The 18,164-nt window shown below is 46.5% G+C and overlaps 1 protein-coding gene across 3 annotated transcripts; it reads left to right on the forward strand.

Moving 5' to 3' along the window:
• Positions 1–741: 741 nt before the first annotated feature.
• arhgef37 (Rho guanine nucleotide exchange factor (GEF) 37) lies at positions 742–16,827 on the forward strand. 3 transcript variants are annotated; one of them, XM_060063181.1, is made up of 15 exons: positions 743–1,268; positions 2,399–2,546; positions 3,205–3,766; positions 4,500–4,629; positions 6,090–6,237; positions 6,933–7,132; positions 8,773–8,903; positions 9,602–9,706; positions 10,745–10,858; positions 11,373–11,542; positions 11,699–11,846; positions 12,142–12,270; positions 12,760–12,955; positions 14,087–14,262; positions 15,208–16,827. In XM_060063181.1, the coding sequence occupies exons 3-15, from the start codon at positions 3,248–3,250 to the stop codon at positions 15,445–15,447; spliced, it is 2,406 nt and encodes an 801-aa protein (XP_059919164.1). In that variant the 5' UTR covers positions 743–1,268; positions 2,399–2,546; positions 3,205–3,247; the 3' UTR covers positions 15,448–16,827. The 3 variants fall into 3 exon arrangements, with proteins under 3 accessions (XP_059919163.1, XP_059919164.1, XP_059919165.1); XM_060063180.1 differs by lacking the exon at positions 2,399–2,546 and having other exon boundaries at positions 742–1,268; XM_060063182.1 differs by lacking the exon at positions 743–1,268 and having other exon boundaries at positions 2,114–2,546.
• Positions 16,828–18,164: the final 1,337 nt, after the last annotated feature.

Consider the following 18,164-nt stretch of genomic DNA (forward strand, 5'->3'; position numbering starts at 1 on the left):
TCAGTGTTCAGTTTAAGTGAAGAAGGTCTGCTATGCTTCTTATTAGAGGCAAGTCCAGTCAAGTCCACTTTATGTGTTGAGAATGCCATAATGGACAGATATATTATTTGGTACCATAACAAGCAAAACAATTTAAGTTCTTAAAATGTAATAATTCTCAACAATTACACAAACTGCCCACATGGCGGCCCTATGGCATACCGCTCTCTTTTGCTTCAGTTTTTTTCTAAAATCGTGGATGTGGGGACAAGTGAGCCACCACATGCTGTGGGGTAAGTTGAGCCAGTCGTTCAACTTACCCCACCATGATGCACTGAAGTTAAGTTAAGTCTCTAAAGAATAAAATGCTATTTCAATGTAGTCATACACAACTGATTTGGTTTTTCAGATTTTAAACATTGTAGAAAAGCTGTCATGCCAAAAAAGAGAGAGAAAGGAGATGGTCTTAATTTTCCTTGCCTAGAGGAGAACATGAGTAAAAAATAGCTCTTCTTACCCCACACTGCCCAATTAATATTGATAGCGGACCCAATTGTAAATGTTGCACGTATCTCTATCTGGTGCATATTTCTTGCTGGCTAGAAAAATAGCAAGGTGGATGCACAGAATGAGAATAACAAATGTTTCAACATTAATAAAGAAAAACTGCAGTACTTTTATTTTTTACAAAAAATATAGTTAGATGCCATTCCTCATCAGTCAGCAAGTTATATGGGAGGCGATGCATCATGACGTATAGACACGTCACTAGGCTTAGCCGGAGGCGGCGTCTACCTGGAGCTGGGCGCTTGCCACACAAGACAACAGGTGAACGCGGAGTTCAATGTCATTGCGCGACACAAACAAACACAGACACACCCGCAGTGTGTGCAATTCGTGACCAGTGAATTTTTTTCAGTGATCGTCAGCCGATGTTTTCTTCTGTTCCGTGGGTAGGCAACGACCTGCCCGTTCGATCGTGGAGTTCTACGCCCCCCTCCTCTTTCTTCCATCATTTCTGAACCGTATTGAGGAAACGAACCGATCGCTTATTTTGTTTTTAATTGCCTTCCGCGTTGGGTCGGTGTGGTTTTTTTGATGTACACATGGGAAGATTTTGCAAGAAACCGAATGAACGCGATATAACAGGCCGACTGACAAACGACTGTCTCTGGTAATGTGCGGTTTTATCCTCCTGTGTTCATTGCGTTGGCCGCAAACATGCGGTTCTCTCCAGGTACTAACTGGATCTGCAGTCATGAATGGAATGGAGCCGACCTAAAGCCTAGGTAAGTCATGTAGGGTCTCGTGATCATGATGATGGGGATGTTTACGATGATGTTGAGGGTAAGGGATGATGAATGATGGAGTTAAAAATGTCATCCAAACGACAAATCAAGATTTTGTGAAGATCAAGCTAGATTTTGGAATGTAATACGTCTTATTGTTCTTTGCTGCAAATTTTTTATTTGTGTGAACACCTTAACTTGGAGGCACATTGCCATAGAAACATCTCACCGTAGATTAAATCAGCTATTAATCTCAAGTCTTTTGAAATACCTCTCGAGATAAATGCCCCTGTAGCTTTTTGCCAGTTTCAAAAAAGAAAGTAACGCCAATGAATCATCATTAATCCAAACCCCTTCAGTCAGGTTTCCTCATGGAATGATAACGTGTTGTTCGTCCGGAATCTGACCTGGCTACATTTTTCTTCAAACCGGCCGGTCCAACCACGTTCCTCTTGTTTCTGTCCGCTTTATTATTATTTTCTTTATTACTTTTTTCACTTTGAGGGATTACGCTTTAGTTGCAAAAAAAAGAGAGCAAAACATCCGCAAAGACCATTCCTAAAACTGGAATTTCTCAACAATTACTTTGGTAGCGGATTAGATTCCCTGTGGGGGCTTTGTTTAACTTTACTACCCCGGTGCTTATGTTCCTATCCCCCAATTGGTCAGCTGTACTGTCGTAGAACGCCCAGCCCAATGTTGGTTTCGATTGGCTCACAAGTTGGCACACTATAAGTTGAACCAATCAGACATGTTGGAATGCCAAAGCAGCTATAACATGCCTTTCCCACCAGCTGCTGCAGTCAATCAGTCCATTCAGTTGTGTGTGTGTGTGTGTGTGTGTGTGTGTGTGTGTGTGTGTGTGTGTGTGTGTGTGTGTGTGTGTGTGTGTGTGTGTGTGTGTGTGTGTGTGTGTGTGTGTGTGTGTGTGTGTGTGTGTGTGTGTGTGTGTGTGTGTGTGTGTGTGTGTGTGTGTGGTCTCTTTGCGTCCCACTGAACAGCTTGTTGACCACTTTGCACTCCCCTCCCCCCCAACACACGCTTTCCTAACCCTCCTGCCACATGGAGCAGAAGGTTGTTAGTGAGTCCGTGGAGGAAGTTACACCCTTGTGTCTGTTTGTGTTTTCCAGTCATCATGCTGCCTCTCCCTCCACTGCAGCAAAATCTGCTCCATCGTAGTTAAAGCTCAGAGCACAACCACAGAGCGAGAGAGAAAGAGAGGGACACCGAGCCAGAGAGCAGAGGTTTGCTGAAGCTCAACTGTGGATTATGCACACGGTAATAACAGTAATAATGTGATTCACTCTGAGGTTTGGGTACTGATGCTTTGTCACTATTAGTTGTTGTTGTGAGGGTAACTGATGTGTGGGTTTAATTGGTTAACTGCCTGCTTGGATGTGGTTGGGATGGGGAGCCATACCTTTTGCTTTATTTGTGCAGTGTTGTTCCTTCATGTTTTTAAAGCACTCCTTAAGAGAAGCGTTTTTAGGATAGTAAATACTTTTGTGGTTTTTGCTTAGTCATAGCGTTCAGGCATCCCAGGCTCTCCGTGTGTTTTTAACCGAGTCAGCTGATGGACTGTGTGAGAATACTGGACCACATGCTGTACGTTGACTGTAATGTGTGGTGTAGAAAAAGTTTACCAGCAGTTTTCAGAATTTATGGGAACATTTGTTGTTGGTCTTTCTCAGAAATTGATATGTTGTACAATGAAGTTCAACAAGGAGATTGGGTGATAAAAAAAAAGCAGGTGTTTGTGTGTGTGTGTGTGTGTGTGTGTGTGTGTGTGTGTGTGCAGAGAAAGGAATGTAAATGACGGATGGATAAGAGTGAGGATATGAAATGTGAATGAAACTATTAATGTGTCGGACTACCTGGAACATCTGCCGTGCATCAGTGTGTGGATCCAAATCCTAATCATCTTATCTTTTGCCAGTGACTCCATCACCACCATCACCTGCCCCACCCTTCAGGCCAGCATGCAGGTATCAAGGAGGGCTCAGCCCGCCACCCCACAACTAGCACTCGCATCGCGGGACTCCTCTGACTTCTCTCCCCCTGGAGGAGATGGAGGAGGAGGAGGAGGAGGAGGAGGAGGAAGAGGAGAGGAGGAGACAGTCAGCGAGGAGATGGACTTCTTCACGGATGAAGAGGTCGGCGAGGATATTGGGGCGTACCTGGGTCTGGACATGGATCTCTCTGGGTCTTTAGAGGCGTTGGGAGCCAAACTCTCTGATTCGAGGATCTCCGCCGAGGAGACCGCAGACTCCCCACGGACTACAGAAGGGGGCGCGGGGGCGTCGGAGGTGCGGGGGCACGACGAGGAGGAGCTGGAGGCCGACCGAACGCGTCTCAGCGAGGAGGAGGCGGCCGCCAGGGAGAAGGCAGCCCAGAGACAGCTGCTGGCCATCGAGGAGCTGGTCCACACGGAGAGGAACTATCTGCGGCTACTGCAGCTGGCTTCAGTCACCATCAGGAACAACCTGAGCAAGATGGAGGTAGCTGGGAGGGGGGGGCACGGTGGAGGGGCGAGTTCGTTCATCTTTACAACAGGACACAATGCGGACATCGGGGATCGAACCCAGAACCTCACGGTTGGGAGTCGGACACCTTAACCGCTGCACTGTCCTGCAGGAGAAATATGGCAGCATTACAGTATATAATGAATAGATTAGTTTCAGCAGGGCTACACCGTCCTGATGTGTTTTGTCTACCTCAGCGTCTCGGCACTTTGAGGGTCAGCTGATCTAACCTCAGGGGGGAATAGAACCAGACACTATCAGCCACAACACTTACTAGTTTCACTTGCTTGTGTTGCTGAAAAGCTAGAGCGAGGCACTAGCAAAGCATCGGGTAAAAGACGTGAGAGAGTTAACCCTGTCGTCAACTTTTATTGCTGTCATATTTCCATGTTGCCCCGACCTATTACACTGTCAATGTAGGTTAGCAGAAACCTCAGGCTGCAGAGTAGTGCTTTAAATGATTATGAGTGTGGAGATGATATGTGTGAGAGAGAGAGAGCGAGCGAGCGAGCGAGAGAACAGACTCTGTGTTGTTTTGAATGGTAATCGGTGGATTCTCCAACCATTACGGCATGGCATTGCAGCAACCGCGAAGCGGTCTGGTGGGCAGCAGACGTTTAGGAAACAGTGGATCTCTGTGTGTGTGTGTATCATTGAATGTTCTCATCCAGTCCCCACGGCAACCGACTGACGGTGTTTCTTGTCCCAGCCTCCTCTAGTGGGGCTGAGCAGTATGTTCCTCCATGTGGAGGAGGTGATGGAGGTGTCTGGTCGGCTCCTCAGCCTCCTGGACCAGAAGCTGGTCAAGCCTGGAGACCCCCAGTACCTCCAGATCCTCTGTAAGACGCTCACTCACCCTTACACACACAGATGGAGCTCAATTACCTTTTGTTAGATTACATAGCTCTGGCACAATGCATACCGTCACCCAGTGGAATGTGACATGTCAGCATGAACAAATCATGAGGTCATGTTCAGGAAGCAGATAATGATAATCTTTTGAATGCATAGAAGATGTGAAAGCGGCACACAATTTCACCTCTGTACTTGACACACGCACACTCCTGTGTTGTCATCCATTGTTTCAGCTTTGTTATCATTTAAACTGCATTCCACAAGATAACCCGGGGATTTTGTTCAAAACAACACATCCCTTTATAAATACAATGCTGGCAAGCTAGTGAAGATGTTCCAGGGAGTTCACAGATCACAGCGTGACGGCACCATGTTAATGTCTGTGCTATTTCGGTTGTTGCCATACTAGCATGACAGAATCCCAGTGCTTTAAATTTGACAAACGTTGAACGGATCCATCCCGATTCTTCAAACTGAGACCTATTTATCAAACTAAAATCCCAGAGCAACAGCATATGGATTTGAGTATTGTTGCTCACAGTTTCTTGTCCCTGATCTCTGCTCCAACTCATAGGACAGTTTGTGTTGCCAGGCAACACATTCATGTTCTCTGTTCTCACGAGAAGCTGTTGAATGTGAGCTAGAACGTTTTAACTTGCATCCCTCCTTCTTGTTGTTAGTTTTTGTTGTTATACATGTGGACTAGGACATACCACATTGCACTAGGACAATGGCTACGCACACTCACACACACAATTGACACACACACACACACACACACACACACACACACACACACACACACACACACACACACACACACACGCACGCACGCACGCGCGCACGCACGCGCGCGCGCGCGCGCGCGCGCGCGCGCACACACACACACAAGGCTAACTACAGGAAACCCTTTCCAAAAGTTGTATAGACGGCCAAACCAAGTTAAACTGGCAAATTTGGTCTCACACTTTCTATATTTAGCGAAATAACAGCCATTGTCTGAAGGTATCTGTCAGTCGTTAAACAATTTGAACAGGAAACGTAACTCGTATGCTCCTCTACGCAGTTCGTGTTAGTTCCCTAAATTGTACTTTGTTCAAGCATCTTTGCTTGTATATTATATCTCTTATTCTCTTGCCATACTTGCATACAACTAAATTGATTTGTCTAAAAAGACAACATATAGTTCCATCTAAAAGTCATCATCACATTCCCTCCCTTCCCTCAGAAATGTAACCTAACCCTTGGGCTTTATCAACATGTTCACCAAACTAACATACGCTTTTAAAGGTACTTTAATAAAGGGGCAGGTCACTACAAACGGGGGACACCAATCATATTATAATGTATACATTATCAAATAAAGATGAATATGATATTCATCCTGAGTATATTGACTTGAGTATCAGAAGGGTGTGAATCTCTCGTGTTTTCTCCCTGTCAGGTGACTCCTTCCTCAGTATGTCCCCTGACATTGAGGAGTCCTACAAAGAGTTCCTGGCCAACTACACCCTGGTGACGACCTTGGAGAACACGTACAAACAAAAGGAGGCGTTGTGGACCGAGATCGTCAAGGTCATCAAGACCTCAGCGTGAGTAATCGCAACCTAACGCCCCTTCAGTTTGTTTGTTATTTCTCGTTGATAACATCACCCACTCTCTATCGGCTTGCTCCTAAACACACCAGTAGGGAAGTGTCCAATCAGTTGTATAAGTATAGCTATCCCTTAATCACAGTTGCCGTCTCAAAGGGCTTCAGAGTCCTCTGTAGGCCCTCCTATAAGGCCAAAGAAAAAGATCCCGCAGCTCTGTCGATGGAGTCAGGGTCACCTGACTGTGCTGTTTTCCAAATGTCCATTCGTCGCATTTCATCTTGCTCTACATATCCATGTGTTTTCCTCCTGTCCCAAGTGTATACACGTTCACATTGCAAATATGCTGAAGCTGCCCCTACAAGAAGCTGAATTGGCTCTGAATCGGCTTGCGGGCCAGCAGGAAGGTTCAATCATACATTTACATGCCCCGGCCGCCGCAAGGCCACATATAACAAATGTGATCGACAGTCAACGTTGCCTTTAATGACACTGAGACCCAATCCCATTTCTACCCCTTAGCCCTTCCCCTTACCCCTTCCCCTTACCCCTTCAAAACAAGGGGGAGGGGTAAGGGGAAGGGCTAAGGGGTAGAAATGGGATTGGGCCTTATCATGCCACTTCTGCTGTGTGGAGCTCGAGCGATAAGAAGACAAAACCTTGACACGGAGCCCTGTGGTTCTCCCCGCCGCCAGGCCGGAGGTCAACGCCACGTCTCTGAGCTTCTTCCTGGTGATGCCCGTGCAGCGCATTGCCCGCTACCCGCTGCTCCTGCAGACCATCAAGAAGCACACGGAGACGGCGCACCCCGCGTACAAACGCCTGGAGGAGGCCGCGCACACCGCCATCGCCCTCAACTGCCGCATCAACGAGTACAAGCGCTTCCGGGAAGTGGGTAAGAAAAAGCGTTCTCCCGCTCTAAGGTTTTGGTGGTCACAGCGATTTGATTGGGTCGAAATGTTCCTTGGTGTTTAGAGGTGTGATGATGCATCCTCAAAGTTTGGGAGTTCTGTTCCCTGTGTGCTGGAAAAACACAGGGAACAGAACTCAGGTGAGAGATGATTTGTTCAGGGTTGTTGGTTCCAGTCCTTGTAGCTCATTTCATATACAGTCAGATCCATAAATATGGGGTCATTGACACAATTCTAATCTTTTTGGCTCTATACACCAACACATTGGATGAAACGAACAAGATGTGCTTTAACTGCAGACGTTCACCTTTTTATTTTGAGGGTATTTACATCCAAATCAGGTGAACGGTGTAGGAATTACAACAGTTTGTATACGTGCCTCCCACTTTTTAAGGGACCAAAAGTATTGGGACAAATTAACAATCATAAATCAAACTTTCACTTTTCAATACTTGGGTGCAAATCTTTTGCAGTCAATTACAGCCTGAAGTCTGGAACGCATAGACATCACCAGACGCTGGGGTTCATCCCTGGTGATGCCCTGCCAGGCCTCTACTGCAACTGTCTTCAGTTCCTGCTGGTTCTTGGGGCATTCTCCCTTCAGTTTTGTCTTCAGCAAGTGAAATGCATGCTCAATCGGAATCAGGTCAGGTGATTGACTTGGCCATTGCGTAACATTCCACTTCTTTGCCTTAAGAAACTCTTTGGTTGCTTTCGCAGAATGCTTCGGGTCATTGTCCATCTGCACTGCGAAGTGCCGTCCAATGAGTTCTGAAACATTTGGCTGAATATGAGCAGATAATATTGCCCGAAACACTTCAGAATTCATCCTGCTGCTTTTGTCAGCAGTCAAATCATCAAAAAATACAAGGGAACCAGTTCCATTGGCAGCCATACATGCCCACGCCATGACACCACCACCACCAGGCTTCACTGATGAGGTGGTATACTTTGGATCATGAGCAGTTCCTTTCCTTCTCCATACTCTTCTCTTCCCATCACTCTGGTACAAGTTGAACTGTGAAGGCTTTTTTAGATGTTGTTTGGCAAACTCTAATCTGGCCTTCGTAATTTTGAGGCTCACCAATGGTTCACATCTTGTGGTGAACCCTCTGAATTCACTCTGGTGAAGTCTTATCTTGATTGTTGACTTTGACACACATACACCTACCTCCTGGAGAGTGTTCTTGATCCGGCCAACTGTTGTGAAGGGTGTTTTCTTCACCAGGAATAACACACACCAAGCCATGGAACAGCTGAGCAGCCAATTGTCCCATTACTTCTGGTCCCTTAAAAGTGGGAGGCACATATACAAACTATTGTAATTCCTACACCGTTCACCTGATTTGGATGTAAATACCCTGAAATTAAAGTTGAAAGTCTGCAGTTAAAGTCCATCTTGTTTCATTTCAAATCCATTTCAAATGTATAGAGCCAAAAAGATTAGAATTGTGTCGATGTCCTAATATTTATGGACCAGACTGTATCTCATCTGGTAACTTTTGTATCTCCGCTGAAGAGTACAAGACGGCAAGCGGTATCGGATCTTGTTTAGAGCCCGAACGATACTACATTTTTGGGGTGGGGACTAAGCTCTGATCTTGTCTCTCCTCTCTGATCCCAGCCGATAAGTACAAGAAGACGGAGACGCTGAGCATCAAAGATAAGATCAACCGCCTGAACAGTCACAGCATCGCCAAGAAGACCGCTCGCCTCAGCCAGTACATCAAACACGAGACCGGGATGGCTTCCAAGGTACTGGCTAACCCTTAAGGCCAATTTATACTACTCCGTATCCGTAATCCGTTTCCGTATTCGATCGGCGGCGAATTGCATTGCGTATCCGACATAAATAAAACATATTTTAACATTTTGGTCATGTTACCATACACAGGTTAATGCAGAATTGAAACCTAAAAATTAAATTGATTTTAGTGTATCCCCCTAGCCTCTTATCCAATCACCATCGCACTCAGCATTGCTTTCTCAGCCGCTCTGTAATAGGAAAATGTGCCAATAAACGTATTTCGTTTAGTTAATATTTAACCGGAGGTGTGTGCACACAAAAACATACAGTATGACATAACCAGCCTGGTCAACAACGTACTGCTGTTGGCCTTCCAATTTCAGTCTCATTCTTGCTGAACTTAACCAAACTGTCTTAACAAAAGTCTTGTTTGTCGACAAAGAGTGGGGGAAAAAAGAAAGATGTTTTTTCTCGCACCGAGATGTTGCATCATATCGTACTGTGATCAGACGTCATCAGTGCGGTATTGGAGAACGTCCCCTCGTTCTAAGATCAGACTTGGACTTCTTAGATCGAAAGATGTTGTCAATCTTTCGGTATCAGAATGTATTGGTGCATGCTAGTGGACGAGGATCAGATTACCCAGAGTGCTTTGCATCTCACACTACTCTCTATGTACCTCTCACTCTCTGTTGCTGTGTTCCAGCTGGTGGACGAGGAGTTTGACGCCCTGGAGATGTTCTTCTACGTCCTGGAGAAGGGAATCCTGGAGCTCCATGACAACGTTGGGTCCTACCTGCGCCACCTACAGGTGTGATAAACATGCCTTAACTTATCTAATGAGGTTTACGAGCTTGTCCAGTGGCCAAGCTGTTCAATGTCCACAAACCAACGTGAATTTGTCAACGTTTTTATCATCAACACTTTTTACTTTGTTTCTCTTATTTGTATTTGTTGTTTATGTTATGATGTATTTTCATGAAAGGAATCGTTGACCTAGACCTGAAAGTATCTTGGTTTTTGGTTCAGCAGACTAAACATATTTTCTGGAGAGCTTCTCTGCATTGTAGCAAGTTCTCTAAAGTGTTGCTAGCTTCGCTGAACGTAATACATGTACATGTGTTTTCACTGTGCCGCTCCTGCATGTAATCGTGCACAGTGAACTTATGTTTTTACTTTATTTTAAGTATAGACGGGAGTATACAATTTCGTTTTTCCAGTTGGACCGCATTTAGCCTTCATAAAGTCTTGGAAAGTATCAACACAAAAGGGGACATTACCACTGCAGTAATGCTAGGATAAAACTGCAGGCTGGAAAAGTTTGGGAAAGGGAAATTAGTGGAAGGATTGGAGCTGGAACAAGCGTCCCCTCTATCCAGCTTCAGATTTTCCATATAGCTTATTCGTTGGTTGAACCTGCTTTTTAAGACTGAATGTCTCTGAAGGAGCTCTGTGGAAACAAGAAGCTGGTAGACAAGACTGCCGTTGTTCTGTTATCAAACTGGAAACTTATTTTATGTACTACCTGTTTTTCTGTCTGTATCTCTCTGTAAGATTATCAGTATCTATAAATAAACCGATGCCCTTGCCACTTCACTATCTCATGGATCTATTAAAGAAGCACTATCTGCATCAGAGTATGCTATTAAGTTAAGGCAAAGGTTATTATCATTATTAAACGTTATAAGGATAATGTAACAATCATGTTTCTACTTAAATTTTGCCTAATAACATCTCATATGTTGGGTGATGTTATATCCTTTGGCACCTACATTTCTGATTTGGGTTCAATGAAGTTTCATATTATTGTATCTTATATTTAATCTAATAATCATCTTATCTACTCCAGGAGTTCCTGGCGTGCCGGCCAGAGGAGTGTGATCTAGACCTGGACGGAGACAAACCCGCCATCTGCTACAAGGAGATCCAGACCGCTCTCAGACAGTGGATCCTGCCCACGTTTGTGAGACACACACACACACACACACACACACACACACACACACACACACACACACACACACACACACACACACACACACACACACACACACACACACACACACACACACACACACACACACACACACACACACACACACACACACACACACACACACACACACACACACACACACACACACAGAGAGAGAGAATGTTTGTGAGTGACCGTGACACACGCACACACAGAGGGAGAGGTTGCATGCCACGTATTACAAACAGTCTTACACATGCACACACACTCCCACATTCCATTGACGTTGACTGGGTCGCATTCTCTGCTCGGAAATGTAATTTCCGAAAAAATGTAATCTAGTATACTCCCTTCTTCTCTCTCTGTCTCCCATGTGTATATATATATATATATATATATATATATATATATATATATATATATATATATATATATCTGTGTCAGATCAATCAATGTTTTATGTGTACTAATGGACTCTAACCCGGGGTCTGTCTGTGTGCAGGAGAAGAGGATGAGGTCCTTGATCTACAAACCTCTGTGTTCCCTGAGGGACCTTCTGGCGGGACCCAGGAACCTGATCCGGAAGAGACTGGACAAGCTGCTGGACTATGAGGTCCTGGAGGCCCGGCCCAGCCTCAACTACGAGGAGCAGGCCATCGCCAGCACCTACAGGTACGCTGGGAGGAGGATGTGTGTTCGGTTGCATAAAGAGAGGCTGAGGCTGTTGTCCAACACTGTGATCGTCTCACCTCTGCTCCTCTCCTCTTCGTGTACTCCCTCCTCCTCCTCTTCCTCCTCCTCCTCCTCCTCCTCCTCCTCCTCCTGTAGGACCATCAACACCCTGCTCCTGACTGAGCTCCCCCAGTTCAACGGCCTGGCTCTGGGCATGATGTGGTCCGTCTTGGGGACCTTCAGCTCCCTGCACCTGGACCTCACCTCTGATATGGAGCAGCTCTTCCAGGGCTTCGCTCAACAGGTGAGCAATACAACATTCAACTTCATGAGAGTGAGGTTATCGTTGTAGTCGATAGGGTGTTTGACTTGACTGTGGACATTGGGAATCAAACCCAGAATCTTCTGCAGGCAACATGACCCCTAACCCCCCTACCCGTTCCTTAAGAGTAGGAAGGTTAGGGGTACAAATGGAAGAAGACTACATCAACACTTCTCCTTTCCTCCCTCTGTCTCTCTCTCTGCCTGTCCGTCTCTCTCTCTCTCTCTCTGTCTCTGTCTCTCTCTCTGTCTGTCTCTCTCTCTGTCTCCGTGTTCAGCTTCCCCACAGCTCTCTGGAGCCAGGTGCATTCTGGGAGTGGGCGGAGCATGCGGTACTAGAGGGCGCGAGGAACCTGGAGAGTGTGTGTTGCAACGTGGAGGAAACACTCAGCGCCCCAATCAGCCAGGTGAGCACCCCCGTCCCCCCCCCTCCCCGTCCCCATCCCCGTCCCCCCCCCTCCCCCTCCCCGTCCCCCCCCTCCCCCTCCCCGTCCCCCCCCTCCCCCTCCCCGTCCCCCCCCCTCCCCCTCCCCCCGTCACCCCTCCCCCTCCCCCTCCCCCTCCCCCTCCCCCTCCCCCTCCCCCTCCCCCTCCCCATCCCCCTCCCCAGACCCCCCATCCCCCTCCCCAGACCCCAGCTGGTAGAGCACTCCTCTGGTTTCTGGACCTTGTTTAGTCTGGCCACTGTGCTGTCTGTGCGTTTCATTGTGGTGCACCATTGTCCTTTAACCTGCCTCCCAGCTGACTGTCTGTCCGTCTGTCTCCCTGCCCTCCATTTTGCAAACCGTCCTCCAGTCGTGCCACCCCAGTATGCCCAAACAACAGCCCTTCTGTCGCTATACCTTTTATCTCCTGCTGTTAACGGGTGATCCCCTCTCCACCGGTCGGCCCCCCAGCCCCTGAGCCCGTCCTCCCAGCGGCGGCTGGCCCTCCTCACCCAGAAGCACGGCTCGGAGAAGATCTTCCAGGTGCGCGGTGCGGTGGTGGGCGGCCGGGACCTGGACCTGAGCCTGGGCCGCGGGGAGCTGGTGGCCGTCGTCAGCCAGAAGGACAGCCGCGGGGACAAGAGGAGGTGGCTGGTGGACGCTGGCGGTGAGGACCAGCGCCCTGCTCTTTAACCTTTGTGTCGTGTTCGTTTCACCCCCCCCTTACTTTGGGGCTCCCGGTCAAATTTGACCGGCCTGTTTTAACTGCCCTTACATTAACACAAAAACCATTGATCATCACCAAATTGTATTTAAAGGGGCCAGGGTTAAAATGTCGTCTGGGACTTTGGATATGGTCCTCTATGCTGTTTGGTCAATCTGACCTTTCTCTAGTGTTGGAATGTTTTACCACGCTTTGAATCGGGTTGCGTTCTTTTTGCGTTGACAGCGGGATGATAAACTGTCAGCCAAATGTTCTTTTGCAATGTCACAGTAGGGTTTCGTTTACCCTTTGGAGGGGAAGTGTCGGGCTCGGCCATTTTACAGCATCATACGCCTGTGGTGAAACATCGCGGCAGCCACTTCAACTATCCACAAAAGTTTTGATCTCCTACTCTCGTAGAGTTGTTTTTAGAGATGGAATCGTTTGACTGCCTGCTTTGAATTTCCTGCTACCTTATCAGGTTAATTAATAAAAAAAACTAGTTGAGGAGGTACACTTATCTGCTCATTGGTTTGACACGTCATCATCACATTAAAAGGACCTTTGGCCAGACCGCACAAACCTAAGCCGGATTCGCGATTGAAGTATAATTAGAGAGAGAAACGTAGGAACTATTTATAGATGAGTAGCCCATGACAATGTTTCATCTCAGAGGACTGTTGCTGAGGTGATTTCTGTACGGTGGTTTATTCTGCTGGTACAGTAGAGCCACCTGCTGGTAGAACACTGGAAATACAGTTTGAGTGGGAAGATGGAGAAACTAAGTAGCTTTTTAATAAATCAATTTACCATCCATTATTATATTGACCCTGTTTTCTGGTAAAATATGTCAAATATAAATGAATGACTGACTGTGCAAGCACAGGAACAAAATGGAGAAATAAGATGCCAATAATGTTTATAGATATGTTTTCACTTACTTACTTTAAAATGCAAATGTCTTTAATAATTCATCAACGTTTATAGATTATGTATCGGTGGTCAAACACAGCATCTATGTGTACTCTGGTTCATCTTCATGCACCCAGTGTTTTCCTGACTCTTCAGTATCATCCCTATCACGTGTGTCTCTAGGGCCCAGAGGCTACGCGCCTTCCGCCAAGCTGATTCGCTATCGCCAGGCAGTGGAGGACCCGCCCCCTTCCCCCCACCTGACCCTGCCTGCGGTCCCGGCCGGGCAGAGAAGACACTCCTACTCCCCAGAGACCAGGAGCTTGACCCTGCCAGCCATGAGCCGGCCCTGCTTCCAGGTTAGCGTCCTCGTTAACATCCTGGTTAGCGGTTAGCTTAGCGTGTTGAAAGCGAGTGTGTTTACATCAGGTCTCCGAAGTTGCACCGTTATGCTGCTCCCAGGTGACCCTCACAGCTAATTTTCTCTAATAGTTGTTCGTGAAAGTCAAGTGTAGATAACAGCCGGTGTGTACATGTCTGTTGTCTGTTTGGTGGAGATAAAGAAAGAAATTACACTGCCACTTCACCGACCTTATGAGAACATGCCCGGGGTGTGTGTGTTTTGTTATGGGCCGAATGTATAATTAATTGCTTAACCTTGTCTTCACAATGGCCTCCAGGACATTGTGTGTGTGTTTGTGAGCATAGGGCCTACGATATGGTGTGTGTGACACACACACACACACACACACACACACACACACACACACACACACACACACACACACACACACACACACACACACACACACACACACACACACACACACACACACACACACACACACACACACACACACACACACACAGTACATCAGCTCTTTATCTCGCTCTCTCCGTGGCCATGTTATTTTTTTTTTTTTACTGTGATCATCCTGTAGTTACTGCGCTATACCACTAGGGGTGATGTTTCTCCACACTCCCTCCATCGCACAGTTCACATTTGCTGCTAATCAGCCAGTAGCCAGATTCTAAGGAGATGCCACTTTATAAGTCCGCTATTGTAGTTATAGCCTACAGCAATGCGTTCAGCGTGTTCTGTGCAGAAGTGTGCGATTGTGGTTTGTTCAGACAAATCTAGGCCCCTTGACCTTTACAAGTGTGTGTGTCTGAGAGATTTGTCGACGTGTTAGTATGTGAGTGTATCACATTGTATAAAATATATTTTTAATAACATTTTCTCCATAACCTCCTGGCACCCGATGAGCCCTGCTCTGACCTCTGACCTCCCCTCCCCGCGGCAGGTGTTTGTGAGCTACGACTTCACGGCCAGCGGCGCGCGCGAGTTCTCCGTGCGCGCGGGCGAAGCCGTGCGCGTCCTGGAGTCTCACGACAAGGGCGGCAACCCCGACTGGAGCCTGGTGGAGGCGGCGCAGGGTCGCCGCGGCTACGTGCCCTCCAACTACCTGGTCGTCATGCCGACCACGCCCACCGGACAGCCCGCCGCGCCGGGAGCGCTGTCGAGTCGTGCCTCCTTCCACTAGGAGCCGAGGTGGGAAGGGAAGGAAGGAGGAGGCGACGGATGGATACGAGACAGTTTGTTTGCCAGGATGCAACGGTTGCCATGGAGTCCCAGGAATTGCTCCTGTTTGACGACCGAGAGTAAGAGAGGGTGAAACCGTCCCCCTTTTTTGATAACACGGGCAATTTATTCAGAGTATTCTGATTGGTCGATAAGAGACACTGTTTTTGTGTTTGTCGAGCTCGCACGCTGAAACGAAGAGAACGAGAAAGAGTTTGGTGTTTGTATTAAGCACCTTTCTTTGTGCCCATCTCAACAAACGGGATGCATTAACCATACCGGTCTATGTTATGCTATTGTGTTAACACTGGTAGCTACACTAGCTTTACCCTCTAGGTGGCGCTGTTCCCTAGAAACCCTGCTTACAGTCATGTGAACAAACGATGAAGATGAAGGATTTGTCAACTATGAACGGTAGAGGAAAGATGAGGTGTGTGTGTGTGTGTGTGTGTGTGTGTGTGTGTGTGTGTGTGTGTGTGTGTGTGTGTGTGTGTGTGTGTGTGTGTGTGTGTGTGTGTGTGTGTGTGTGTGTGTGTGTGTGTGTGTGTGTGTGTGTGCGCCCCCACCAACTATGAAGCTCAGCAACTGGAAACTTCTTGGATGAAACCATCCTGATTGGATAATCAAACGGTTCAAATCACATTAGTTCTGGAGTAAACCAAGACATGTTTGAATGTGAATGCCAAACCCCTAGGGGTGCTTTAAAATGAGATTAGGATGAAAGGGAAACCTTAGTTTCTACAGTTGCATTGTGCTGCTGTAGGCCTACTGTCAACCGTTTCTGTTACTTGTCTGTTTGAAAGTAATAGGCGTTTATATGTCTAACCACTAGAGGGGGTAGGAGGTCTACGAAAGCGAGCGAGGGAGCACGAGAGAGAGCGTTGATTGCTTGTGATTTTGAACAGAAGAACACATTACCGTATTTCAGTATTTGGTGCTACTACTTTACGCGCAACCTTAATAAAACACCTGTATATATTGTTATAATTCTCTAGTGTCAGCTCAACATTTATGTATGTATTTGGCATGTCTTGACCTGCTGTCCATGTACTTTTACTGATTACAGCGTTTCTAATGGTGTATTTATTGGTATTTAACAGAGATATTTTTTTTCTGTATTTATTGAAAGTCTCCTGTTAACAGCTTGAATCATGAGCTTTTTGAAGTGTTTGCCAAAGACAGGTTGTACCAGCATACACACACAAGCACACACACACTGTTGCGTAGATACTCATAAAAACAGATCAGATACCAACACACATAAATACAAAGAGACGATAAAACAGTTTCAGTTCTCCATCAGACTAACACCTTCATCTCAATAAAGAAATTTCAAAATGTTGATTTCTGTATTTAAACATCCATACTGGCCTTTTCTGAGAGAGATACTCCAAGGTTTATAGATCATTTAGCAGAAGCTTGAATCATCAAGTCTGAGCATGCACCAAAAGGTTGGCTATTCATGCCAAACCCTCCTGGAAAATGACATGCAAATACATCAAGAGCAGGAACAAAGATTCAGAACTCTGGACAGCACCAGGGCCAACAAAGTCAAGTCATCCATAGTCAATGTTGTATAGTACCGCTGTGTATTGATTGGCCATAGAGAACACCTGCCGGTCTTGAGCCAACAAACATCTGTCAGCAATAAAGATGAGCCCCTGTTCTTTTCCTCGAGAGGAGGACGCTTGCACCTGACATGTGAGTCAATGTGTGGTATGATGAAGCCAGCGTACATTATAGGGTCAAAGTAGAGGGAACTGTAGACGTGTCAACTGCAGTCTGTCTTACCATGTGTCTCACCAGTTCCCCACATGTCGTCCAAACAGACTCCTGAGTTACAGACCTATAAAGGAATTATACCCTGGTCTGGAAATTAGAAGAAGTTGGTTTTCTCCCTGGCTGCCATTTGATTGAATAAACTTTTATTTAAAATCAAATTGGTACCACTTTTCAATCATGTTTGCCAAAATACAGGTAATTCGACCCGATGGACAAATGTGTCTATTTAGGTGCTACCACTTGACAAATGCGTGGCTCTGTCAACTGCAAGCAATAATTTAAATGGTTGTATAACGAAGGATGTGTGCTGGCTTGTGCTATGTGGGCTATGTAAGTTGTGTAATATGTCCTATCTGTTCTGAACTAAGGGATAAGCCTATGGCGGGGACTCATTTTATATGTGCAAGCAGTTTCTGGTTAAGCTGTGTGTGTGTGTGTGTGTGTGTGTGGGTGGGTGGGCGGGTTATCCCGGGTTAAGCAAGCGAATCCATTTGTGTCTGGGCTAAACTAGCTGTCTACTCAGTGTATCGTGTCTCAGTGGTGAGGAGGGCACCTGGCAGAAGAGGCGCAGATGGGAGCTGAAATGTTTTCAAACGAAAACATCAGCTCCACTGCATTCTCATCTGCAAGAGCCACAAGCAGTCACGTGAGAGATGTGTGTGCGTGTGTATATATATTGTGTTAACTAGCATTATTCAAGTGTTGCGTGCAAATTATTTCATTTGTTAGCACGCACACATGCTAGGTCATTAAATACCAGTGCAGAGTTGACTACTAAGTACTGTGTATGTGTTTGCTCTAGGCTGCTGCATGTCTCCCAGCAGAGATGTGAAGCAGTAGAAGGCCTGCAAGCCAACTGACTGCTCTTACATTTTCCTCAGGAGAAAGGTTGTTCGT

Source organism: Gadus macrocephalus, chromosome 10 (genome assembly GCF_031168955.1).
Source record: "Gadus macrocephalus chromosome 10, ASM3116895v1".
NCBI lineage: Eukaryota > Metazoa > Chordata > Actinopteri > Gadiformes > Gadidae > Gadus > Gadus macrocephalus.